Raw genomic sequence first — 27,314 nt, 5'->3', positions numbered from 1 at the left:
ATACATTAATTTTGCAGTGATGGGATCTGCTTGATTTATGAAGTAACGTGACACAAGTTCATTCACTTGTGTTTAACAGGAAAGCTGTGATGGCCACTGAAGACTTGAAACCCACTTTCTTGGTGTCAGCCTCATTTGTGACATCGAAACAGAGATGAGCTGTGTCACTTGTGGAGCTTTTATTCACATCTGTTTGAAAGGATCTGCTGGTCCAGAAGACAGTCAAGACAACCATGTGCAGTGGAAATGTGTCCTCAATTTTTGTGTATATATTCTCATTTCAGTAAAACTGAATGCAAAGCATCTCTATGCTGGAACCTTGTGCTCGTTTTGCAGTCAAAATAATAAAACTTAATCTTGACATGTCTGGATGAAGTTGTGAACGCTTTGGGGGCAAACTATGAAAAGACAAATCGAATCAGGTGGTCTTAAAAGTTCAAATCATTTTAACGCTTTTGATGAAATGGTGCTTCATTTTTGTTGTTTACCAGTGTACACTGGAAACGCATTACAATCACAAAAGTTAAGGACCAAACGGTGTTAAGTGAAAATGGAATTAGAGCCAGATTCATAAATCTTACACCGGCGCCATCTAGCGGCAAATGTTGGTAACGGATCATTAAATGGCCTCATTTTAACACATTTTTTATTCAAAATTTGACAAATTCATGTGGAAAAAAATATTCTTCATAACAATTTAACGGTCAAAAAAAGTACAATAAAAAGATAAATAAGGCATCTGGCTAATTGTGTGTTGACAAAACTGACGCAGCTCCCTCCCATTAAAGCCTCGAGCCGTGAGACCACATCAAGGCATGAGTGTTTGGCCTCAGGGGCAGGACTATGACGTTATGAAATCTTTAAAAATCAAGGCATCCTTTAAGCGGTCAGTTCTTGGAGATGGGGCGTCGGAACAGGAGAATGTGCGGCTCTGAAAGATAAAACATGATCATTCATATTCCTGACCCAGGACCCAGAACCACATGGTTAAGGCTCAATTGATCTGCAGCTCCACATGTTTCAACTGAGATCTTCACCATTTACCAAACTGTTATATTCCAGACGTACTTGCAAAACATTTAGGAACTCAGCCAGTGATACTCCTTTGCATCCCTTTATTTTCCTGAACTGCAGGACTCCAAACACACATATATTAATGGGCAGGCGAATCACGTATGAACGGTTGCTGTATTGCTACCCAACAAAAAGTAGTGCTTCTATTTTATAAAAATAAAATTAGTATATTTGCAAATACATAACAAATTTCCCCCTTTTTTAATACAGATGTCTAATTCTTTCACCAGTAGTTTTGAAAACTGAAGCTCAGTAACTCCAGATTTACTGGCGTCAAATTTTCAGAAGCAAACAAGGATTCGACGTCAGAGAATCACTGGACCGTTAGATTTGTCATGAAGAGGAATCTGTGGTGTGAGAGAAAGTCCAGCGTCCTTGAGTCATAACAGGCGACAGAAGTACCTGGCTCGTGTATCATGTAGTGGATCCAGCCTTGGGACTGCTGCACACCCAGTCGTCTCCACTCGTCTTCAGTCATCAGGTGGGACCGTGGGACATACTTCGCCATCTCTCGAGGTAGGACAACGTGCCTCAGGTGGATAAATACAAAACGAAAAGTGAGAATCACACGTTGGCCGTTGTGTTGAACAAGTCAAGGCATCTGCCACGCTCCTGTACGCACACTACTTTCCCAATCTTGTGCACTTTACTCCACTGATATAGCGCTGATAGAGACTCACCTATATTCGTACAAGTCGTCATTGTATCTGTTAGAATAGTATATTTGGTTTTGGGACATGACTCCTGGGTAAAATCCGACAAAAACTGACGTCTGGAGTAGCATCCGATTAAATACATGGTACGGCCATCTTCGATTGGTTCACCGAGATCATGTGAACCACTCGGCGGCTCTGGTTCGTAATCAAGCGCCAGGTGCGCATTTACGGCAATGGATGATTAATGCGTGATATTTTAGTTTAGTGAACTGTTACGGCTTTTACAAGTCGACGGATGTCACTGTGTCAAGGTCGGAGCGTTTGTTCTGCGTTGTTGTGGTTAGTGTGTGCGGAGCACAGACTAGCTTCGAAGCTAACAGTTGGTTTCTGTTTTCATCTCACTGTTTTTAACACTCGATTTCGTTACTCCGAACATGTGCGAATAGAAATATATGGCTAATCATTTCTTTCTTGACAAAGGAGTAGTGGTACACAGTGCACACAGTATTTATTTTTCTCAAATAACAGTTAGCCCAGAAATGAAAACAAAGAAGTGTCGCTCCAGATTTGGTTTTTAAACGTATATATTAACTTATAATAACTTGCAGGGCTGCGTACATCATTGTTGGAGCCACAATAATAATTTTGTTGTAACGTCATCTTCTATCGTTTTGAGTGTAGTTTCTAGGTTTGCCCAGGGTGGCGCTGTTTAGGAAGGTGAGGGCGTCAGGTGTGGGTTTGTCACTGCCTGATGTGGTCCGCCGGAAGTTCCGGGACTGGAACCAGATGTGAGAAACACACATGCGCAAGGTCTTCGAATTGTGTTTACTGGTTATAGCGCGTAAAGTTGTGGGTTTTTCTAAAATAGTTGTTAAAAATGATACGTTTTTACACGCATGCATAAGTACGATCTGGTCCGTCTGCCTGATGCGGTCCGCCGGAAATGATGGTGCTGGAGCAGGACGTTATGAACAAACCGGTTTACTGTTGATGCATGCGCACACCAGTCAATTGATTATTTTTTATGATTAAAATAACCAATATTTGTCATTGTAATCTGGAGATTGCACGTTTCTATCTGCTACTTTAGTTTTTTAATCCAGTATTATTGAATCATTAATAATTTCAAACTCCTCCAATACATTGACCTGCACTGTGCATTGCTTCCGATACAATACTGAGTGTATGGGAAACATTTCTCCTAAAATTTGTTTCATTTTGATTTAAAAGGAGCAGGAGCGAGCTCATCTGCCCCTGAACGAGGTTTATGTCTACCGTGGTGCGGCGCTGGAGTTTTTGGATAAAAAAAAAAAAATAGAATATCATATAAAACATACAATTTCTTAATTTAGACTCTAGAAGTAAAAAAAAATATTAAGTAAAAAAAAAAAGTGCACCTGTGCGCGATATAACCATGGACGCATGCGCTTACCAGTAAACGCCAGTTGGTAAAACATGCGCAATTTCCGGTTCCAGTCCCGAAATTTCCGGCGTACCGCATCAGGCAGTGACAGGGTTGTTTGAATGTGGGCAGGCGTACAGTTTCTTACCTTGTATGTGGCATCTCAAAAGTTGCCCTTCTTTTTTGTGCCATTGGAAATATATAATATAATATAATTTTTCTAATGAAGTTGAACTAATTTTGTGTTGCCTCGGTTTATGGACTATTGGACATTGTATTAGCTTTGCACTACAACTCTGACATGCCTGCACTTCTCCACAGCTATGACCTCAGTGCTACCAGAGATAAATAATTGAAATTGCAGTCTTGTATAAATGGAAGATCTTAATTAGTTTCAGATAACAAAACAAAAAAACATTATTAGTAATATTGTCTGTCTCAAGTCACTGTTACACAGATCATTTAGCTTCATGCTTGCCTCAAAATAGCCAGGCAACAGTCATCTAGTGGAGACAGTGCAATATCCATTCCTTGTCAATGGACACTCCTTTTGTCTGTTCCCATGTCCTTGTTTGCTGTTACCTACTGATGTCACCCTCATTTACCTCTATGCCAGTATATTAGTGAGCAACGTCCCCCTCACAATCCTACAGAGCGGGTAATAATAGTAGACCTACATCCTCCTCATTTTTGTGTAAATGTAAGGAATGTATCACATTTACAGCAATTTACATACATTGTATATTTATGTATTCTATTTACCAACAGACAAACGGACATGTTATCATGTTCGGCCTCACCTGCACGTCATATGTCGACTAGTAAAGTTGTCCGTGACTAGTCGAAATGATCATTAGTTGTTGCCCTAAATGAAAGCCTGTTTATCTAGAAGAAAATATTTTCTGCATGTCATGGTCCAACAGTCCTGAAATTTTCACAGAGGAATCCCAAACATGACATCAAATAACTCGCAGTTATAATATATATATATATATATATATATATATATATATATATATATATATATATATATATATATATATATATAACATCCCTGTGACTGTGACTGCTGCGATTACAGTTATATAGGTTAGTTCACATGTATAGGTATAGTTCACATGTATATATGGTCAATACTGTTCTCCCACAGGTAAAGTGAGTATTTTTAATTTAATTTAAAACTTAAAAAATAAAAATAACAATTTTCCCTCTATTGTTATCAGTGAAAGATATGAGAAATACTAAATATGATTATAAAACAATGGAAAAAAATAGCCTCAATCAAATCCGTATATGTATAATCTAAATCTAATCTAAAATAAAAAGGACCGTACTAAGTATAGTTTCCAGCCTGATATATATATATATATATATATATATATATATATATATATATAACATACATGTCTCTATTAGTTCATGCTCTTGCTCATTTTACTACCTGTTCTCCTCATGCATCCCTGCTGATAATCACCAATTAGATGTGTAGGTGGTGACTATTGGAGGTTGTTGAAAAAGAGCAGTAAGTAGTGACAGCCGTAGTGGGGGTGTATATGTGCATCTTTGCTAAGAAGCTGATGCTTTCATTGATATCATTATAATGTCACAATCACACTGTAGTTCCACCTCTTGCATTTTACTTGAAGCTGATGACGCTTGAAGCCATGGACCAGGCGGTTATAAGGAAACGTGTACCTGCTTTCAGAATGGTCTCTTCCACTATTCTGCAAGCCTCCCTGAATGAGTCATCCTGCCGGCTCCTCATTGGATAAGACCCTGCCATCCCAAGGGATTGCCTTGCAGAGGCAGAAAGGCCTTGCTTCCATTCACAGAAACATTGGTATGCCAGCCTGCTATTTCATTCACATAAAAGGCTAAATATTGCACGCTTGTTTTCTCTTCTGCCCGTTTGCACTTTTATCCTGCTGCCACTTTTGATTTGCGAGGGGCTATGATTTTCCTCCCTGCTTTTGTCTTTTTCCTTTGTTTCTAAGGAGAGAAGGCAGACGCGGTGTTTTTTTTCTCTCCCTCTTTTTCTATATTTGCCAGGCAGGGAAGAGAGATGTTGGGAGGGACTGCAGTGCGAAGTCTGCGGCAGAGTGAGAGCGGAAGCTGCTTATGAATGAGCGTCAGTCTTTTGGCTTTGCTAGATGCTCCTGAGGACATTTTACATGAATGGTGTCTGGCTGTGTGCTTTCCTCCAGCAGGGAGACAAAGATGCTTCTTCGTTGCTGCTGGTTTTAAGGAGACTCCATAGCTTTTTCGTTTGTCCCATTAGCTCTCGCATTGACTGTAGAAACATGTCGTTCTTGCTGTTTGTTTCTGAGTTGTGTCATTCAGGGAGTTCAAGTAGAGCCAGTTGATGCGTATATATTTAGACTTAATGCTGTACCTGACGTCTTTCTGAGAAACAGGTTGTTGTTTTAAATTGATATCTTACTTTTGGTTGATGATATGAAGCACTGGGACATCGCTGTATGTCCTGCACAACGGTGCACAATGGCCGTCGTATGTTTTGTCTTCGTTTTTATAAATTATTATAATGTGTTTTAGTTATAATCAGGCAAATCACTCACAAATGTGCTTATTTTTAGCAGATAATCAGATATGAATTCTAATTTGTGGATGGACTGAAATGACGTTTGGATGGAAAGTAAAAAAAATGGCTGTTTCTCTTGTGTTAGCGATATGCCACTCATTGATTTCCATTTTTATTTACATGCCATGTTTTGATTTCATCTTTGGATGAAATTGTTTTGCATGAATTATCTTGCTATGTTATTTAAAACAACCGCATCTTTTTTATTTCTCACTAAACAAGCAAGAGGGTGCACATTTCTCTGAACTAATAACAGACTGGGGAATTTAAAAATTGATTGGTTCTGTGCTGTAAGTGGGAGTTATTTTTCTCTCTCCCTCCAACAGGAAGTGATTTGCAGTGTTCAGCAAGCCTTTTGTTGAGAAGGTTTTCTCAGATCAGTGAGTCATGCTTCAGCTCTGAGCAGGCAGGCAGCAGTCAGTACACAGTGTTTGCTCTTCCCTCACAGTGTTGCTGATCATCGACAATACAGAGCTTTTCTCTGCTTCCATACTTTTTGGATTATTTATTTTTATTTTTGTTTTTTTCTGTCGGGCGAGAAATCATTATTTTTTGCTGTGGCAACAGTGTCACCGCTGGAAACCCAACAACAGCTCCTACTTTGCTTCCTCAGCTTTTACATTTGTGTTTCCACGGATTTTGTCGCCACATTTCCCTCTGACTGATTGGATTACAGCTGTGGATTTTACTTAGCAGTTTGGCGACAGAAGCGGCAGCACAACACAAGCGCCACTGTCACCTCAATAGAGGAAATTACAGTCAGGTGGCTTCTGATTGCTCAAAGACGTTTGCTACCTGTATCTACCGCCGCCGCACCGCTGCTATGTTAATGGAGCGGGTAATCAGCTCGGCTCAGCCGCGTCTGCCAGCACACTTGTGAAAGAGGCAGGCTGTGTGCATCGCTTGGTGGGGAGAGTGGAGAGTTCAAGAGAGAGAAGGGTATGCTTCACCGTACCAAATACAACCGCTTCAGGAATGAGTCAGTAACATCCGTCGATGATCTTCTCCACGGCCTGTCCATGAACTCCAAGGTCTCGGCTAATCCCCATTCTGCAGCCGAGACATCCTACACACCCCCGACCGAGGTGCAGCCCTCCTCTGGCACCACTTCTTCCAGCACCGCCACCAGCCACGGCTCTGACCACCTGGAAGATGGAGGTACCACCCTCTGCACCCTCATCAACAAGGTGTCCAACCTGAAATTCAGCAACTCAGGGAGCTTGCTGGCCATTAAGGGTCTGCCCTCGGCTGTGAAGGACCTGGCCGTGTCTAAGCTGCAGGGGGGTGGGGGATCGGGCTCCGGCGGCTCCTGTGGATCCAGTCCCAGCGCAGCCACAGCAGCAGCAGCAGCAGCAGCAGCAGCCTCTGGTGTGGGCGGCTCTCTGTGCAGCTCGACCCCCTGCTCGCAGCTGGAGCCAGCAGTCAGCATGAGCAAGAAGAGCAGGCTGGAGGAGCTTCAACATGGAGGAGAGGACTGGAACTCAGGTGGACTGGTGAGCAAACCCTCCAGGGGATGGCTACACTCCAGTGACAAGATCTCTGGACCAGGAGTCACATACATTGTAAAGGTCAGTGGATATTTTTGTCTTTGCTCATGACACACTGTTAAACAAGCTCATCCACCTGTAAGAGAGGAAGAGGAAACCATGTTTCCCTTGTACATCACAACATGCCCTTGAAACCAGGTAGTAGCCTGAAGTGAAGCGCATTGACCACAAAATGAACATTAAGTAATCCAAACATACAAAGCAATAAAATATAATTTGCTGGTAATATTGCTTCAAGCAGCCATTTGTACAGCCATGGCGCTACGCTTTGTAACCATGGTGATGTGTTATTTCTGTACATTCAGCTGTGTGGCTGTATTAGTCCTCAGACTATGAAATGGTGGACAGGGAGGATTTAATGTTTATCTTATTACCCCAGTAATTGTTGGTGTGCACTCAGTGTACATCATTTAAAGGGGAGCAAGTTGGCGCACAACTGTAAGGCACTGAATATCATCATGCTGGCTATGAGTCACTGGCATGGGGAGTGATGATGTAGACCTCGGCTTCCTCAGGGTGTCAAGTGAAATGAAAATGAACTGGGTAAACCGTCTACAGTGGAGCGTTCAAACTACCCCAGTGTACTGTACATTTAAAGCCCTTTTCTTAACGCAGCCACTGAAACATTTATAAATGGGCAAACCATTGTCTGGCGAAATGAGTTGCCATCCAAATCAAGTTAGGCTTTGATTGCTATCATATGATACCTACGACGACTCTGAACAAAGACGACAGTCTCTGGGACCAGCGTGACATTCCATTAACTGTGTTAGGGCTGCAAGCACTTATTTGTCCAGTCGATGTTGCCGACAGCATCCGCACTGACAGAGAAAAGGGGACTTTCGCCTCCAGCCTCCTGCTTTTCCTGTGGTCTGAGTATTGAGTTCAACATGCTGTTCTGCTCACAGCACTTTTAATTAACATCATGTGGTCACTCCCCGCACTTCATGCACCATTACTCAGTAGGGACATTGATTGACACTGACACTGTTTTGACTCACACTTTTCACCCTTTGCACGTAAGGCGAGTTTTGGAACAAAAACCTTCAATATGAAAAGAAAAAGCAGAATCTTTGTCTTTGATGAACACTAGAGTGACAAATAATAAAATCTTTTGCACAGTACGAGACCCTTTAGAGAACCAGACCAGGTGGTAGATGTTCACTTAAGATGAAGAAATGCACAACAACAATGCAGCATGTTAAAGCACAGGATCTGTGACTACTGAGGAGGACTGGACACTAAACATGCAGCGTCATAAGTGCCTTGACATTGAGTACACTGACCCCTAGCAAACCCTTGGCGGCTTGTTTTTTGGGGTCACTTATATATAATATAGTATTGATGACACATTGCTCATGTTAATTGTATCATTGCAGTATTCTTTTTTTTTGTAAAATTATTGAATTTTCTTTGTGTGGTAATAGGAACAGGTTTTCTTGAATGTAACACTGTGCTGTTGTTGTTGAGCTCCTGGTGTTCCTTTGCACTGTGAATCACATTTTGTTTGTTATTGCATTTTGAGGGAATGATATCCCACAATATTCCCAAAATCGTTTTCTGCCATATTTCGCAGTGTTTGATGTATTTTTGGACTCACTTAGTTCTGCATTTTACTTGGTTCTTATCACTGATCATAATTCTTCAACATATTGGCAAAATGGCCTTTGTTTTCTAGAACTTGCAGTCTCATAGAAGTGGAAAGGTCAAGTAAGAGTATGAAAAGGATTATTTAAGGTGAGAACCTCTGGACCTTTTTTGGGTGAAGTTTGAATGTTCTCACCATGTGAACGGGGGTTTACTCTGGGTACTCCGGCTTCCTTCCACTACCCAAAGACATGCTCACTAGGTCAATTGGACACTCTAAAAAGCCCAGCGTGAATGGTGTGTGGGCCTGGCGGCCTGTCCTGGGTGTTTTCCTGCATCTCACCCAATGACCGCTGGGATAGGCTCCAGCACTCCCCGCTACCCTGAACACGGCTAAGTGCTGGTTAACTGGGGATGTATGTATGCTCTAAATAGTCACCCTGTCTTATTAAATGTTTTAATCGCTATTGATTATTAACCATTCTTGTATTCTTCCCAGTACCTTGGTTGTATTGAAGTTCTGCAATCCATGAGGTCTCTGGACTTCACCACAAGGTCACAAATAACTAGGTATGCTTTTCCTTCATATACCTTTTCTTTGCTATACGTAGAAGATTATGGCAACTGGTTTGTTGCGGTTCATTGTGTGACAGTCCGACAGTTCCTTTGCTGCAACACGTCCATTTCAAGGCCCACTGTGCTGGTCTGATCACATGCTTGAATGACATGTGGTTGCTTTCTGAGGCAGAGCTGCCGCTTTGCCTACATGTACAGTACGCAACCACTAAAGAAAATATATATTTTTTCATTACTATTGTATAACATCCTCTGATGAACCTATTCACTATACATCTCAGTTAACAGATGTGCACAACAAAGCTGTGATACTCCATCAAAGTATCAAAGTTTGACACTCCGTCTAAGAGGTAATAGTCTGTGTTTATTTGACTGCCTGCCTTATAACCTTAATTTAACGTATGGATTTCAATCGAATTTTATATGGACATGTATATTCGGACAAGGAACACAAAATTTTGGTGTTGTTCCAAATTACCATCTGGATCCATGAATCCTTTGAAGATTCGTAACTCTCTGCGGTACAGATGGCGCTGCAGTGATCCCAGTGTTGCTTGTGTATGCGGAGCAATGAGTTCAGGAATGTTACCACCACCTGCTTCCCTATTGAACTCATTGGCGTCAATTTCAAATAAAAAAAATCTAACTAGAGTATGGATGAAGTAACTGTGTGGAACAAATACATAAGAGCATTAATACTGAAATAATATTAGATGAAAAATGAAATATGGGTGATAATGAGTGGCTTAGTGGAATTCAACCTCTTCTGTACATATCCTCTATGCATGATCGTTGTCTCAGATTTCTTCATAATTCTTCAAAATATGCCCAAAAATACTCACGTCATAACACCCCGCCTAAACGCCTACATGCCTCATCGATCCAAAATTAATTTATTACAAAGCAATTTTAAATGCTTTAATAAAAGCAATCTATGTGAATACGCCATTGATATTGGTTCATATTTGAAAGGTTTTGGCAAAAATCCTTTACTTCCTTCAAAAACAACATACATGTGTATGACTATTTTTGTCTCATCTGTAAAATCATTGACTAATGTGCTGTGAGCCAAGGGCTGAGAGTCACATCCGATTGTGTCATGTCCACTTTTCTGCTCCACTAGCTAAGGGCAGCACTGTGTGGCTGTGTGCACACTCTGATCTGTATCCGTTTGTCTCCCAAAAATGCCTCATTCAGTTCCTATATTTGCTTTGGATGCAGTCATACAGGTTTTGTACTTGTCTGGATATAGACATCCAAGTCTTTACTCAAAATAATAATGAAGGTAACATTGTTACATTATGTTATTATTGTCATTGTGTTATATGTATGTATGTCTACTAAAAAGCATCCTTCACCTTAGTCACATACTAGGTTGTCTTCCTCTTCTCCTTTTATTTCCCCTGCTTGTCTTCTGACTTGCCATCCTGACTTTGAGTCAGAGCTACTGTCTGTAAACCATACATTGTGTTTTAATTGATATGTCTATCAACTTCTACAACTTCTAATGATGATCCCTTTTATGAGTAACCATTGTTTATTTATCTGCTAACTATCAGTAGGTGAGAGGAACAGCTTTGTCAAGAAATGTTATTTTAGGTTTCTTTTATATCGCAGGAATAGGTGGTTACTCTGATTAACAGTGACAGACAACAATCCTTATGTCTCCACTTCAGACTGTGAATGAATAATTCATAAATAAATCAACAACTAACAACAAAAAAAGAAAAAAGTCCTAAAATAACTGACCTATGAATATTGAAACTGAACTGTAACTGTACCCCCGTAGCTGTAATTGAGGTCAACATACTCTTCCTGGCCCTTAAGTGTCACTTGCATTAATGTCTCAGTGTATTTTTCACTATTGTTCATAGAAATTGTACTCATCATTCGCTATTAATCACTCTATCAGGGACAAGTGGTGGATGATGAAACAGTGCAACTTCAGTCTAATGATGAACAGACTTCCCAGGACCGATGAGTGTTTCAGCACCTTTCTCCAGCTGTTGCTGCATTGCAGAGGCAGACGCAAAGAAAAGTTGTATGCAAAAGTTATATACAGTGATCAGAGAGCAGTGTTTGCGGCTTCTTCTCAAACCAGTTGTTGCTGTTTTTTTTTCACACAATCTTCCCTTTCATATTGACTGATTGCTTGGATGATACCTTCCACGTCTGATTTGTTTTGAATGATATTTCATCCGCTGTTTGCAGGAGGGTTGTGGGATTATGGTCAAAATTATAATCATGATTATTTGTGTTCAATAATCACGATCTGCAGGAAAAACATTATACATTTATTACTTATTTAAATATTAATAAATGCTAATAAATAACACTAAGAATTTACGATGTAATAAAGGAATAATTATGCTTTGACTGAGTGCAGTGACAACGCACAACTGAATAGAAACAATGAAGAATACAGTTCTAATACACCTCTCTGTTTCCCCCGACATATTGCGCTGCGGTGACCAGTCTATTAATGTATGCTAGAATAGTGGTTTGTAAATGCATGTATTGCATGTATTGCAAATGTAGGCTGTTTAAAAAATAGTGTTCACGATTGAAATGCGAATAATAAATCCCTAGTTTCTACTCTAATCAGCTGGGTGGGACTTTGCTTCCCCTACATTGCTACTCTGGAAGGATCTGCTCTCTTAGTGGCTGGGTTTACACATGTTCTACTGCTGAGATGCTGATGTGCACGTTTCTTATGAGTAACACTGACTAAAATGATTAATTCAGATAAATAAAGTGGTGTGTCAAAATTCAAGTCCAGGACGTGTCATTCACAAGTTATGAGTAGAAACCGACATGATGGTTACACAAATGTCATGTAACCTGTAACACGATTGCAATGTATCCGGGAATGGAAATAAACATTTATTCATTCATCTCGTCTTTAGGGAGGCCATCAGCCTGGTGTGTGAGGCTGTTCCAGGCACAAAAGGAGGTCCCCGAAAGAAAAAGGTACATGAGTGAGATCAGAAAGCGCTCAGTCAGAGATGGCACGACCCGTTCAATATAGATTTGTTGAGACAGAGAAGATATTGAGACAATCACTAGTGACAGAAAATAGAAATTGATAGGTAGTTATCCTTTGTATTACACTTCCCTTCAGTGGAGTATTCAGACAGGAAGAGGCATAATGAGAGATTGTTCTTGGAGAGAAAAGACATGAAGAGGTGCTGGGACTGTGTAGGCGTAGCTCTATCCCATGATGCATTGCGCACAGTGCTCAGTGACTCATGTAGTTCACAATATCTGTGATCAGGAGGCTGTGTGTGCGTGTGTGTGTGCGCGTACTGCTTGTTTATCCTACTTTGTGGGGACCAATTCTTGACAAAACACTATTCCTGTGAGGACCGTTTGGCAATGTGGCTGGACCCCACAAGGGGAAGCCTCAATTTGAGGATGAAGACTTCGAAATAACTGGGTCATCATAAGTAAGTTCAGAGTAATGGTTAGGGTTGGCCATTTGTTTTGGTTGGCAAACGTGTGTTTGTATGTGCAGCATGTGACAACCTTAAGATCTAAGCATGGAATGAAAGCTGAAGCCTGACTCCTGTTTTCAGTTGAAGTGCATTCACTCGTATAGTGAAGCCCAGGTGCAGATTAAGTTTGATTCACATATGATGGTTACAGTATGGGCTTTAATATAACAGAAGTCCCACTCTTGTTAAGAATGAAAAATACTGTGTATGAGTTAATAAGGAGGAAAATGGACCTCACTAATGTATGTCTGCCTTTTGTGTTCTGCCCAGCCACCCTCTAAATCACTGTCCAATATCCTTGGAAAGAGCAACCTGCAGTTTGCTGGCATGTCCATCAACCTAAATATCTCCACCAGTAGCCTCAACCTAATGACGCCGGACTGCAAACAGGTATGTGGTTTTTGAATACAATACTCACTGATGGTTCATATTTTTAAAAATATTTTTTCACTTTTCATTTTACATGTTTGAGTCATGATTTGCAGCGTGATCAAGGCAGTGGTTGCTCAGTGATAACGGATTCATAACTCACAGTGATATGAAGACCTGTCTGTACAGTATGTATTCACTGTGGACCCCAGGCCAACCTACCTCGCCGGCGCTACCCAACCAATCGAATAGATTTTTTTGAGCGACAGCGTAGTAGTACAAGTGTAGTATCATTTTGCGCTATACGAAGGATCCTGATCCCGTTCTATTCAAAGCTGCGGAATAGCAATCGCGGCTGTTATGCTCGGTTGAGCATCAAGTCACGTGACTTTGCGGTACTATAGTGGTTAAATCACAGCACTGTGATTCACAAGTTTGCCGGTTCTCGTTCGGCGTATGTCTCTTGTGCATTTATTTAAAAAAATAATGCATTTTGCTGTGATCTCCTTCGAAATATCAAACTAAATGAAGGGGCCATTGACAGCGTTTTTAACAACCAATCAATAATCCCAAAAGATCCTACGTGAACAGCCTGTCCTCCTCCCTCCGCCGCTGGGGCAACGTTGGACCCTCTACCTGCAGTTTCTTGATGAAAAATGGATCCAAAGTTCACTGCTGCTTGTTATTTCTTCTTAATTAGCTCAGGAAAACAAATTGCGCTAATAACAGTAATGACCCAGCTGTGACCTCCCTCGCCGTGTCAGGGAGCATGGGATGACGGCTATGGAGGGAGCAACAAAGTTTTAGGAAAGATTCTGATTACCATTTGTGGCTAATTTTCCAGTCCTACTGTCAGTGTCAGAGCGTGACAGTCGTATGTTCACCAGTGTAACGTGGCGCCCGTACCCCTGGTGCAAGTTTATCTATTTATTTTCACAACCTCAAACCTGTTTTTAGCACATTTTAGCTGGTTATTAAAGGAAGAATATTGAAGGGTTCTGTCCAGGTTAATCAAAAATGATCAATGTCAGGACATATTTATATAATTTACCATAATCTATGCAATATCTATTTCCTTATCTTTACATCTATTTTATTTATTTATTTTGTCATGATGTTTGTTTGTGTATTATAGATATTTATTTGTCTTGTGTTGTTTGATTTATTTTTTTTTGCTGATGCTTTGTGGATGTGTTGTCTTGATGTTTGTTTTGTATCTTGTCTTTGATTGTGTCAGTGTTGTTGTTGTCATTGGCTGCTGCTGTGACATGTTGAATTTCACCAGTGTGGGACTAATAAAGGTCATCTAATCTAATCTAATCTAATCTAATCACCAGCAGGTGGAATCAAAGTGTAGCATCAAATGCAACTGAGGTTTATCCACTTGTCCGTTGTTTACATTTGTCCTGCACAATTCACATATTGCTTGCATACAGTATATAGCTTGAAGTACTTTCGATGACCACCTGTGTGATTCTATTTTGAGTCACATTATTTCAATTTGCTTGTCAGTCTTTGTGTTTTTAAACGTATTAATACATGTCCGTTTCTTTCATTAGATCATTGCCAACCATCATATGCAGTCTATCTCCTTTGCATCAGGAGGAGACCCTGTAAGTACCTCAAATGCAGATGTCACTGCTTTTTTGACCTTTGCAATAAAGCCACATTTTGTTCTTTGTATCGAGTGCAGACAATGTAGAATATGATGTCTTTGATTTGTTGTTGCAGATATGATTGGTCTGACTCCAATATATCTCCTAACAACCTCCATATATGTGTTTCAGGACACGACTGATTATGTTGCCTATGTAGCAAAGGACCCTGTGAACAGACGAGGTGAACATTTTTTTCTGTGGTTATTTGAAATAGATAGTAGAACAAGCTGTTAATGACTTTTTGCTCCTACCTTGACCAGCTTGTCATATCCTGGAGTGTTCGGACGGCCTGGCCCAGGATGTAATCTGCACCATCGGTCAGGCCTTTGACCTTCGCTTCCAGCAGTACCTGCAGTGCCCGGCCACAAAACTCCCCTGCACTCATGACAGGTGAGCCCTTCATTTGAAATGTCTGATACAGACAGTGACAATATATGAGCCCAAGCTGCATGTTTTGATTTCATTTTCAGGGTGGTAAATGTAGAGGAGCCGCCGTGGACGGAGGAAGAGGAAGAGTCAGCAGAGCATCCTTACTACAACAATATACCTGGCAAGATGCCCCCTCCTGGAGGCTTCATCGACACCCGTCTGACCAGTCAGAATTCAACATCAGATGGATGTCAGGTACAGTTGATCCGAAAAGACAATAGCTTTTGGTAGTTGTTGTAAGAAATACGTTTGTACTAGAAGTTGAAACAACAACAAACCTATGTGGGAAGGTTTGTTTGTACATGGCTGGAAGATTTTCCACTTTTCAGTGATCGTGTGCTTTAGGAGCTTCCATCTGAAAAAGCATTTCAATTTGAATCCCATTGGTTGTTGTTGTTCATAATGCCAAGCTTTTATAACTTTTGTAGAATTGGTTTGACCTTCAAAAAAAAAAAAACCTGGTGGACAACATATTCTCCGAGTAGCTTTGCTTCAAAATAAAATTATTAAAACTTGTTTGGGTTGTGAGTGACATAAAAGTGCTGATCCAGGACAAGAATATGAAAAAGTGATTCGATTGAGCACCAGTGGTTCTCCACAGAACCCACAATGCAGTAGGTCATGTCGTTGCATCTTTCCCCGTGAAATGTATGCTGCATAGTTTGATGGCTCAGTCCAACTTGGCGGCAGTTAAAAACAAAGTCAATCCATCAAGCGTTGTTGTGTGGTCTTCCACAAAGTCTGTTCTTTGTGTTGTTCATGAAACACAGTCAATCCCACTGATGTAAGAAAATCTGTGTCACATTTGGGGAAATGAATGAATGAATGAATCAAACGCCTTCCTCTGCTCAGATGGGTCTGGCCTCTGTGGACCAGACATACTATCAGGGTCGACACTGTGGAGAGAACTGGGGCGAAGAGAAGAAGTCCAGCTTTATTCAACAGGGTAAGGTGGTCCAATGCCAACTTGGGAGCTATGTCTTCAATGACGTATCATGACTGCTTATACTGTGCCTCATTTCCAGGGTCCTTTGACATAAGCAGTCAACCGGAGAGTAAAGGGGGGAAAGCAGGCGAGGTGGCCACATACGTGAACACGCAGCAGATTGACGTCCAGGTTCTGGCCGCTCTTCAGGCCGAGGCCGAGAATGTGACCAAAGGGATGGCAGTTGCAGCCAAAGAAAGTCCACAGAAGGACTTGTTTGATATGAGTGAGTCCTGTCTACTCTTGCTACGCCGTAGTAAAGCTGCTAGTGGCATGATGTGTATTTAATGTCTCCCAACACCAACAATTCATAACTGGACAGAAGTTTTATTCCAAGTGCAGTGTACAAAAAAATTTATTGAATTTCGTTTCAATATACTACCATAAAACACATTGCGATTCTGAAAAGGTTGTTATAAGAGGGCCAAACTCCGCTGCCATCTTGTGACGTCACTGGTGGTACCAAACTGGTACTAGCAGCAATATCAACGGATGATGAGACATTTGTCAAGAGTTTTTGAGGAAGAATAGTAGGTTCATAAAATATAATCAAAATAATTGTGCAAAGCAGCAAAACACAGAAGGTTGCACTTGCCCCTTGTTCTTTAAACTTACTTGACATTTCTTATGACACTTTTCATCTTTTGTCAAGAAGAACAGGCTCACATGACTTGTATGTCTGGCTGCATGACGGCTTGGTGTGCTGACAGTATCTACCTCCAGTGATGTCACAAAGGCTTGTATCCAGTTTGATTCATTGAGAACTAGATTTACCACCTTTAACTTAAAGTGTTTTAAGTTGCCTTGAATACTATGTCCTTAATGTGAGTAGAGTGTTATGTTGTTTCTATGCCATTGTCATATATGCCATGTTGGTGCTGGTGGTTCGTAGTAAGTGCTCAACCAAGTGCAAGTGATAAGTGCTATTCAATTTCATCTTGAAGCATCAAGAGTTGCCTCGAGTGGAAATGTGAGGAGTTTATACGTTTCCAATTGGCACTGAAAGGGCCCAGTGTGGTGCAGTCCAGTGCACCATTCAGGTGTCACACAGTAAGATATATGTATACAAAACGTGAGTGTCAGTCCGGTGCTGCTAGTTGATCTAAAAGACCTGGTTGGTTAACCAATTTGTGCTGGATTGGTTGGATCAAGGACCTGCCGCACCCGAGTCGGAGACACCTGGTATAGACTATTTTGCAGAATCGCCCAGTAGTCGCATGGCACAGCAGATTAGGTGTCATTTTACATATATATCCTGTCTTGTGCCAATCTTTCAATACTCTTATCCACCAGAGCCCTTTGAGGACGCCATCCAGTCCCAGTCACATCCTCCATCCCAATCTCAGCCCCAGTCCCAGATAGCTGGTCTCCAGAAGGCTGCATCCGTGGACAACTCCAGTCCTTTGCTGGTGCGGTCACTGGCCTTCAGAGCTCAGGAGGAGCTCGAGGGTCAGATGTGGTACCACGGCAAGATGAGCCGCCGTGATGCTGAGAAGCTGCTGATTGAAGACGGAGACTTCCTGGTTCGTAAGAGCACCACCAACCCGGGTTCCTTTGTACTGACGGGCATGCACAACGGACTCGCAAAGCACCTTCTGCTAGTGGACCCGGAGGGGACGGTAAGGATTCACCCTTGGTAACTAAAATAGAGATAAGATCATCATTCCTTAATTCTTGAAGAACAATGTGATAATATTTAAATTCGATTGCTGTGTTTAATTTCACATTTAGTTTTTATCAAGGCAAAGAGCGATTAAGTATGATTTTTTTTTTTTTCCAACTCATCCAGACTCATAAGTCACTGAGATCAGTCCATCTGCAGGCCTCTCATCTCATGATCAACCCCACACACTTAAAAGAACGTCTAAATAAACTAATAAGCAGTGTGAGGATGAGTAAATGAAAGCTGTTGTGCTGTACCTATAAGTAGTAAAAACATCTCCACTATTTAATTTTCCTTCAATCCTCTGTCAACAGTACCAGCTTTTGTTTAACATATTTCATTGTGGATATTTTAGTCTGATGTGCCATCAAAAATAGAAGCAAATAGAAACACCTTTAGAGACCATTTTATTAGTTGAAATACATGCTGGATGAACAGAGGCCAAAGAATTGCACAGGAAAGTCATGTGGCAGTGAATCATTGCAAAAGTGCATTTGAAATATGTGCCCGATTGAGTTTCTGCTTGTCAGTAGCTACATAGTGTGAACACTTGTGGAGTCTTCCTTGGGCTGAGAGCCGATGTGGGCTGTATTTATGGATCAGAGCAAAAGTAAAAAAACAAACTGTGCTTTATTTATTGTACATTACTATGTACATTGCTATATACTATGGATCGGTTTGGTGAAAATCTTAAAAAAAAAAAAAAAAAAAAAAAATCCAATACACGATCCAGGTTGATACTGATAACCATCCCTTATTTACACTAGGAATCATTAAATAAAAATTGCATAAACAATATCGAATCAAATAATGTTTAAAGCTCATGATGTCATAATTTTCTTCTTCATGCTTTTTTTCTTTCATATTTAATTGTTGTTAATTGTTTATTTTATCATATGTAACTTAAGTAAGAATATAAAACTCCATTCTTCTCTCCTTTTGTCTTTTGCCTCTCACCACTGTTTCAGTACTGGCCCCTAAGCAAATGTAGTCCTCCTCGCCTTTCCTTACTGTAAAGGAATGGCTTTTCAATTGTTTTTTTCACTCTGGAGTTCGTATGAACATGAAACCTTTGATTTGCAAAAACCCCACTAGCATGGAGCCCATCCTGCTGGATGGATGGGCCACTTCCTGTTTTGGTTACGTGTGTGTGTGTGCATTTTCTGTTGTTCACCCAAAAGTAAGCAGTGTAGAGGAGGTCAGGGCGTTGTCACAAACGTTACAAGATAGGGCAATAACCTCTCCCTTTCTTTTTTCTGTCTCCAAAGGTACGGACAAAAGATCACGTCTTTGACAGCATTAGCCACCTTATTGGTCATCACCGTGACAACAATCTACCAATTGTGTCTGCTGGGAGTGAACTCTGTCTCCTGCAGCCTGTGGGAAGGAAACTGTGACTGAAAACACAAACATTGCAGTGGAGCCTTAGGGAGAAGTTGCCATCGTGACACTGTAGACTGAGGACGACTGGTTAAAGATGAAAAATATTTATAGAACTGTTCTTATTTTGTTGCGACGACTGAAATGCTATATTTTTGAGAAGATTTAGGTGCATTTGAACATTCTATCCTGATTTGATGTTCAAACAGATTTTAAAGACGGTTGTTCTTGTAGTTTAGAGGAAACTTCACAGAGGTGTTAGCAGAGTATTTTAGAATAAGAACTGATTTTTGTCTGTCAAGCACAACCACATTTCTACAAGAGCTGCTGGTTAGAAGGTTGGGAAATCAGATCCGTCTACAAAGCTGTTTATATTGAATTCTTTTCCGGAAAAAGCGTCACCAACTGTCAGCTCCGCAGATTAGTTGCTCTACGGAATGAAAGCATGGATTACAGGTGATTTTGCTTTACAGTAGTGGGAGACGACTAGCATCCGAAGACAAACTTTCTTTTTCTCGTGTCACTGCAGTCGCATGACTTAAAATCAGCTGTTGTCGTGGACGTTGTTCGTAGACCCCCAAAACCCCTTTATTTGGACCAGGTGCTTGTGTTTGCTGACACTGTACAATAACTTTTGCTTTTGCAATAGTGATGATTTGAGAGTTGGTTTTCTATGGATTATTGTTTTCAGTGTGTAGTGGATGATTAGTTTGGCAGCACTGAATATTCTCACATTATTTACTGACTTTGTGAATTATTAGTTCAGCTACCACGGGTAAATAGCACAATCACTTTAGAGGAGTTCACCATAAGCATGTTTACACTCACTGGTCGTCTCACTAGGCATGAAATGAGGATGAATCTTTGTTACGTTGCTGCAAACTGAGTGAAATTGAATTACCCAAACAAACAACAAATGGTTCTGGAATGTACAGTATGTGCTGCAGTTCAGTAGTGTCTGGGGTGTGGATGCTGGCTTCATTGTTATTTATTAGTTTAACTTGCTGGCAGTCAATGAAACAGATTTGATTCCACTGGTTTTAGATTGTTGCACTTTTTACAGCATTTCCTAACAAGTGCATCACTTATATTGGATCAGTATTATGATAGGAAAAGTATTCTTGGCATTATAAGAATTGCACTATTTATTAGGCTAATGTGAGAGTATTATAATCATGAAGAAAAGAATGCCATTGATCCACTTGTAAAATAATACAAAAACATAAAAATCTTTCAATTTGCTTTCAATTTTGTTGCTAATTATTATTTTGAATTCCCACAGCTGAAGAAAAGACATTCTACAGTTATACAATTATAAATATTTTGTCAAATTTCTCCACAGCCCGTCGCTGTGCTTCATCTCTCTTTGACACTGGTTCGTTCGTTTTTCTCTTCAGATACTATACAAACTCATTTCCCAAAATACTAATAGAATTTGATGTAAGAATTGGTGTGGCAAAAGTTATGTTTGGTTAATGAAATTGCCAGTGAGCGTATATTGAACAAAGACTCATCGTCCAAATTTGGCACCAAAAAGCCCCCATTCCTCCTGATAGCCTGTTGACAAAGAAGGATCTGGTCTTGCTGTGACTTGAATAGATGCTGATTTTATTTCACTCAAGCTCTGACTGGTGATCTGGAAGTGGACACATGAATCACGCGTCACTTCACGGCGGCCTGTCCAGACTGTTTCCTGTTGTGTTTTGGAAATGATTCACAGCTTCATGAATACGGCAAAATGCACCGAGCCATCTTACATCCAACCGAAATCATAGTGTGACTACGAGACAGATGCAATGTAAAATATTAACGTGCCTATATTTTGCTGCAAGAGGGAGGAGCATCTCATGACACACTCCAGCAGTCCTTTTAATGTTTTACATCGACGTCCAACACTGACATCAGCAGGTTTTACTTTTTTACATTTTTTTTTGTCTTTCATATGAAGAAAATGTATGTTTCACTTTCATCTGTTGCCGGGTTACAGGGTGTGCAGCTTTACTTGTGGTTTCTCTGTCCAAGCTACTTAGGATATCGATTCTGCTAGGGTTTGTCCAGGTGTACTGTGCTACCTGACATTATGTCCGTGTTAGACCCTAGCTTACCAGGAAGCTCTTCCGACTTAACTGACTAGAATGACATTGACCACCAATTTCTACACCAATAATATTAACATGTCTGTTCTTGCTTATTAACAGACTCAATGATACACAAATTTTACTTTTGACATGTTTCTGTTGGTTTGGTCATTGAATCAAAGAGGCTGTGGATCAGCACCTCCAAACGTGTGATTTTCCTACATGATGGTCTTCTTATTTACTACCTTCAGATGTGGTGTCTGATCAAAATCACCAGCTTTTAGATTAAATGGTCTGGATTTGTTTGCTCATAAGTATGTGCCTTCTGTTCCAGAGAGATTTCCAGCAACTCCAAGTTCTAGTAGACTTGATTGAATTTGAGTATTTAAATAGACACTGGAGCTACCAGAGCTTAACTTGCCTGCTTCATCTAAGTACGATGGCCTGGATGATGAAGAACCTTCACACATCTAAACTGATTCAATGTTGGCTCTGTGACAGAGCTAGTTTGCGGAGTTCAGTGTTGTTGACGAAATATGAGGCAGAAGGCATGTTTTTATTTCCACTACTAGCAGCAGACAAAGGATAGCTTTGCTTGCATCTACCACAGAACAAGAGCAATGTGACGCCAAGACTTGGAGTGCAGCTGGAGCTCTTTAAATTCCTGGTGCAACAACCCCCCGCCCCGGCAACAGATCGGCACTCATGAACAACATGAAAGTATCACATTCTGAAGTGAATGTTTGAAACAACGTCATCACTGTCACATCCTTCTGTTGATGAAATGTGCCTTTAGTTTGTTGTTTTTCAAGTTCCTTTCTTCAAAGTGCAAAAGCTGATCGTGACCGGGGCATGACCCGTCACGCCGGGTCGGGTCTGGTCCTGCTGCGTGTTGATGCTTGAGATGAACGTTTCCTCTTTTGTCTCCCTCTCCAGATATATATTATAATAAATGTATCATTTCCAGATTCTGAATATTGTCCAAGAGAATCACAGCAGAAGTCACTATTTTGCAACAGGAATAGAATCTAAATAAAAACAGTCCAAATGAGGGTTGCTGACTTTGTCTTTGGATCCAGTCGTTACTCTGACCTGGTGTGTGTGTGTGTTAGATTGGTGAACAGCAAGTCATTTGTCTTTCTGAATTTACCGTAATATATTCCATTCAAGTCGTGTCGAATACACGTAAAAAAAAAAAACAATCCTTATTTCTGTCCAGCTGATGTCGCTCTAGATGAAGTCAAATATTGTTCAACACCCATGGTTTGTGCGCGTGTGCCAGAACGTGTTTACGGTGGATGTTATTCGTTTTCTTTAATCGTTTCCCAGTGATTTTCATACAACAGTGTAAACAATGACAATTTCAATGATAAACAACAGACAATTTAAATTATGGACGAGAAAAGACATTTTCGATTCTTCATTTTTGTCGAGCAACGCTTATTTTTACGTATAACGCATGGAATGGAGATAGTACAACCCCCCCCCCCCCCCCCCCCCCCCAAAAGTCTGGCTGAGATCAAAGGAGTCGCAATGCTTCGTCAAAGATGGGAAGATGGACGATGACGTCATTAGGCGGCGTCAACCAGGAATACCCAGTGAGTACATCCAGTTCCAAACAGCTTTATGTAACACTTGAATATAACACTTCTTGAAAATGTATCACGACCATTCAAGAAACACCTGCTGTGGGTCCTGCTTCTCTAGTTGCGTTTATTTTTTCGCTTCTCCTCCTGTGTTGCATTCGCGTGCATCTGGAAATATATACTCATCATGCTTTCAGCTTAATATGAGATGGTTGCGTTCTGAAATATCAAATGGAGATACGTTTATTGCGAATGACGTCGGCGAGTTTATATGTCCATTACGACTCAGCAGATGGCGCTATAGAGAATCTCTGCCGTTACAGACCTCCTATTGTTCAGTATAAATGGGAATATTTGTTCATGTATACAGCTACGTACATCGAGAATTCACACAAAACGATTTTAATACTGAATGAATCAGACTGAGAAGGTCTGGTATTTGTCTCCGTCAACATTTCGTCCACATGCAACATCTTTGCAGAATTCTGTAACTTCCACTATTAACCAGCAGATGGAGCTCGGCTCTCACAGCAATTGCCACGTTTCATGGGCGTTAGTAGTTAATACTTCCTCTAAGCTTACACCACCATCATTGACGCTTTTCCGGGTAATAAAACGCTTCCACCGTCCTCTATCAACATTTTCTGTCATTAAATCAGCTGGAATATAGTGACCGTCTATGCTTCACTCTGTACATTCACAAGCTTTAGCGACACTTGACTAAACAGGTCACAATGTTCTGTCGCCAGCAACTTCCATGAATACTTTCAGATCCTCAATGACGTGTATATAAAACGCAAAAACGTTTTGGGGTAATAAATATCCTTCTTTGTCATTGTGTTAACGGCTGTTTTTCATGTCAAAAACTTGAACCGGATCAAAGTTTGGAAGCAGTTCCTGGTGTCATGTGGGATTACGCCTCAGTTCTTATGTGGTCTGTGCTCCAGTGCACGCTTTGTTCCCACCCGCAGTGCTTTGGGCCTCATCACCCGCCTGCTCTGGCTCTCGGTCCAGCTCGGCCTTGCTGGAGCTCAGTTGGTTCTGGTTTATCTGGCTGCTCCAAGACTTGCTCCTGCTGCGGCTGAGCTCCCGAGCTTGCTGGTACACGCTCCCGTTCACCGAATCCTTGCCAGCATAGCAGGCTCCGCACACCAGTCTGAGGAAGGCACGTCTCATCTCGCAGCTGGCCAGAGTGTAGATGATGGGGTTCATGGCCGAGTTCAGCACAGCCACCGCCACGAACCAGTCGGCTTTGTAGAGGATGAGGCAGCGCCGGCGCTGCTCGCAGGCCACGTCCACAAGAAGCAGGACAAAGATGGGCGTCCAGCAGGCGATGAAGACGCCCACCACGATGATGACGGTGCGCAGCAGTGACATGGCGTGGTCCGGGCTGCTGTTCTTGCTCACCTTCTGACTGCTGGACTTCACCAGGATGTAGATACGGATGTAAAGCACTGACATGGCCAGCAGCAGAACGATGAAGATGGAGATGGAGAAGGCCACGTACTTTTTGGTGTAGAGTGGGAGAATGGTGGAGCAGTCAGGGAGGTTGTCTAAGCAGTTCCAACCCAGAATGGGCAGAGCCCCGAAGGAGATGGCGATCAGCCAGCATGTGCCGATGAGCAGGAAGACCCTGTAGTTCTTGTTGTGGTCGTAAGGCCTCATTTTAATCATGGTCAGGTGTCTCTCGATGGCGATGGCCAGCAGGCTGAAGATGGACGCGCCCAGAGCCACAAACATGCTCCCCTCCCTGACAAACCAGAGCGCAGGCGACAGCTGCAGCGTCTTCTCTCCGGACAGCAGCAGGTTGACCAGGTAGGCCACTCCGGCCAGCATGTCGCACAGCGCCAGGTTGCCGATGAAGAAATACATGCGATTGTGGAAGCGCTGGTTCCTCCAGATGGCCACCAGCACCGTCAGGTTCTCCAACACAATGAAGCTGCACACCACCAGAAACACGATGGTCTTGATGTCCATGGCTCCCGGGCTGGAGATGGTGGGCCGGTGGTCCAGCTTGCCTGTGTAGTTGTAGTGCAGGTAGATCTGAGGGTTGATCATCTTCAGGACATCTGGTGGTGGCGCTGCGGGTCCAAAGGTTTGAGCCACAGCAAGTCCAGTGTCTGGACAGGAAAGGCATAGATTTTGAATGTGGTTTTCACCTTTCATGAGCCAGTTTTCTTTTAACAACAGACAGCTATGGATGACGCTCAGACTGGCAACTATGTTTCTTCATTATTATTATTATTATTTTAAATCCTAAACATTTATTGAGCCTTTTCTTGTATTTGTTTCAGCTAAATGATAAAGTTAGATGCCGTTATAGGTCAGTGAAGAGCTGTTCCTGTACCGTTCTTTAATTGACTTCCACACATTCTAAAACAAAAACTGTGATAAACTAAGCATGTTGCTTGTTTCCAACATCGTAGTTTCTTACTCTTGCTGTGTGTGAAACTGGTGATGACAAATCTACCTGGTAGCTGTGTTTACTGATGTTTTCAAATGTCGGTATTTTTACTGTTTCCTCTGGTTCTCCAGTTTCCTCCCAGAGCTCTGGAACTTTGGTCTCTCTGCATGTCTCCTTCTTTGCAGGTAGCCAATTACAAGCTGCATGCAGTGTTGTAGATAAGTTTCAAAACATCTCAGTCAGTAACAGTTGAGTGAAGTGGTTTCATAAGTCCAAAATAATGGGTTCAATTTACTCTCCGGTCCTGAACTATGATGATGAGCATCTGGCACAAGCTCAAGCTCAAACTCAACCTGGTTGCTCCCTCCATGCAGGTTCAAGAACAGGTCTTACCGTGTGAGTCCAGCTCTTCTGCTCAGAGTCCCTCCAGAAGACACACATCTCACACCTCACAGGTTTGATCTTTACTCGGCTACGATCTCAATTTTCTTCTCTTCCCTTGGTGCGCCTCATCCTTTACTCCTAACTCAATAGTTGCCTGCTGCGGACTGAGAGTCAAACCCTGTCACTCCTCCTCTTTTCCCTCCTCCTGCCCCATCTCTAGGAGGTGTGTCTGAGGTGTGTGCATCATTCTGGAGCTCGCTCTAGTGGCATGCTGTAATGGAAAGAAGGGCAACTTGACTTGTTCGTCACTGCTGCCGCAACTTCTGTCTGCCTGTCTGTCTGTCTGTCTGTCTGTCTGTCTGTCTGTCTGTCTGTCTGTCTGTCTGTCTATCTATCTATCTATCTATCTATCTATCTATCTATGTCGTCCATCCATCCATCCATCCATCCATTGTTGGATACATATAAAATGTATTTTCTGTTTGTTGAAGGATGTGATGTCAAAAGCAGTCACAGACTCTGACGTCTCCACTTTTCGAGAAGGGAGTTTAAGCAAATATACAAGAAGTGTTCATGTTGAAATGTTTGCTGCCCGTCCTTTGTTCTGGTTCTTCTCTACTGACCTCATATCCAGGAAGGATGGGCCGGGCTGGCAGACCCGGGGAGAGTCTGGGAGGCAGAGACAGACCGCTTTTTAAAATAGACCTGACCTGCCAGAGCCTTTGCTGTGGATTGTTTGAGTGGAACTAAATCCAAAGACAAGACAGTAATCCATTAGGCTTAGCATTCAGAACGTCTGTGGAAATTTTGTGAACCTATTCAAACTACCCAAACTCAAACCTGAAGACGAAGAAGAAATGATTTGAGCATGGACCGACATTTGAGTTTCTCATTTTTCTCTCCAAACCTTGGACCTTCTCAAACGACCTACACCAATGCCACCTTTAGTGACAACCCCGAACATCAGATTGTTATTACATTGTGTGATTTACATTACCAATTCAGATCAACTGAGGAAAGAAGTATGGATGGCTGCGCACAGAAACAAGACAGTACTGGGTGATCCTCACCAACATATAAAACTGTAATAAATAAATAGTAAATAAACACTGTATCTACAACCCCTGTTTAAAATTATCTTATAATAAAACGCGATTATGGACAAAACTGTTAGTCTGGTGAGTACAAGAAGAAGTAGGGATGACCTTTGTTCCGAAATATAATTAAAAATAGTTTGCATTATATGTCATATGTTCACAAAGTGTGTAGCAGGGCATCAACAATAGCGTATGTGTCCAGACCGCCGCCTTCTGCTACTGTTGCGCCACCAGTGTTTCATGCAGATTTGTTTTCTAGTTTTTCATTATTGAATGACAAATTTATAGTTATCTTCAAAAAGATTAATCTCATAAACGATCCCACCCTGGAAAATGCACCTGGACA

The 27,314-nt window shown here is 41.5% G+C and overlaps 3 protein-coding genes across 4 annotated transcripts; 1 reads left to right on the top strand and 2 right to left on the bottom strand.

Annotated features, from left to right (window-relative positions):
* Positions 1-34: 34 nt before the first annotated feature.
* zgc:86839 (Cyclin-dependent kinases regulatory subunit 2-like) lies at positions 35-2,048 on the bottom strand. The gene is made up of 3 exons (XM_053854786.1): positions 1,755-2,048; positions 1,477-1,604; positions 35-931 (listed from the first exon to the last, which is right to left on the bottom strand). The coding sequence occupies exons 1-3, from the start codon at positions 1,856-1,858 to the stop codon at positions 888-890; spliced, it is 276 nt and encodes a 91-aa protein (XP_053710761.1). The 5' UTR covers positions 1,859-2,048; the 3' UTR covers positions 35-887.
* shc3 (SHC (Src homology 2 domain containing) transforming protein 3) lies at positions 1,375-22,472 on the top strand. 2 transcript variants are annotated; one of them, XM_053854785.1, is made up of 14 exons: positions 1,375-1,590; positions 4,838-4,972; positions 6,058-7,299; positions 9,365-9,435; positions 12,348-12,411; positions 13,206-13,325; positions 14,864-14,917; positions 15,092-15,143; positions 15,223-15,352; positions 15,433-15,586; positions 16,244-16,337; positions 16,417-16,602; positions 17,670-17,995; positions 19,308-22,472. In XM_053854785.1, the coding sequence occupies exons 3-14, from the start codon at positions 6,673-6,675 to the stop codon at positions 19,434-19,436; spliced, it is 2,007 nt and encodes a 668-aa protein (XP_053710760.1). In that variant the 5' UTR covers positions 1,375-1,590; positions 4,838-4,972; positions 6,058-6,672; the 3' UTR covers positions 19,437-22,472. The 2 variants fall into 2 exon arrangements, with proteins under 2 accessions (XP_053710760.1, XP_053710759.1); XM_053854784.1 differs by having other exon boundaries at positions 4,838-7,299.
* A 540-nt stretch (positions 22,473-23,012) lies between these two features.
* On the bottom strand, positions 23,013-26,042 carry LOC128769027 (sphingosine 1-phosphate receptor 3). Its single transcript, XM_053882261.1, has 2 exons — positions 25,881-26,042; positions 23,013-25,203 (listed from the first exon to the last, which is right to left on the bottom strand). Exon 2 carries the CDS (start codon positions 25,139-25,141, stop codon positions 24,011-24,013), a length of 1,131 nt encoding a protein of 376 aa, XP_053738236.1. The 5' UTR covers positions 25,142-25,203; positions 25,881-26,042; the 3' UTR covers positions 23,013-24,010.
* Positions 26,043-27,314: the final 1,272 nt, after the last annotated feature.

The sequence above is a fragment of the Synchiropus splendidus genome, chromosome 1 (assembly GCF_027744825.2).
Source record: "Synchiropus splendidus isolate RoL2022-P1 chromosome 1, RoL_Sspl_1.0, whole genome shotgun sequence".
Taxonomy (NCBI): Eukaryota; Metazoa; Chordata; class Actinopteri; order Syngnathiformes; family Callionymidae; genus Synchiropus; species Synchiropus splendidus.
Note: the sequence above shows the minus strand (reverse complement) of the source record. Positions and strands in the feature narration are given on the sequence as shown.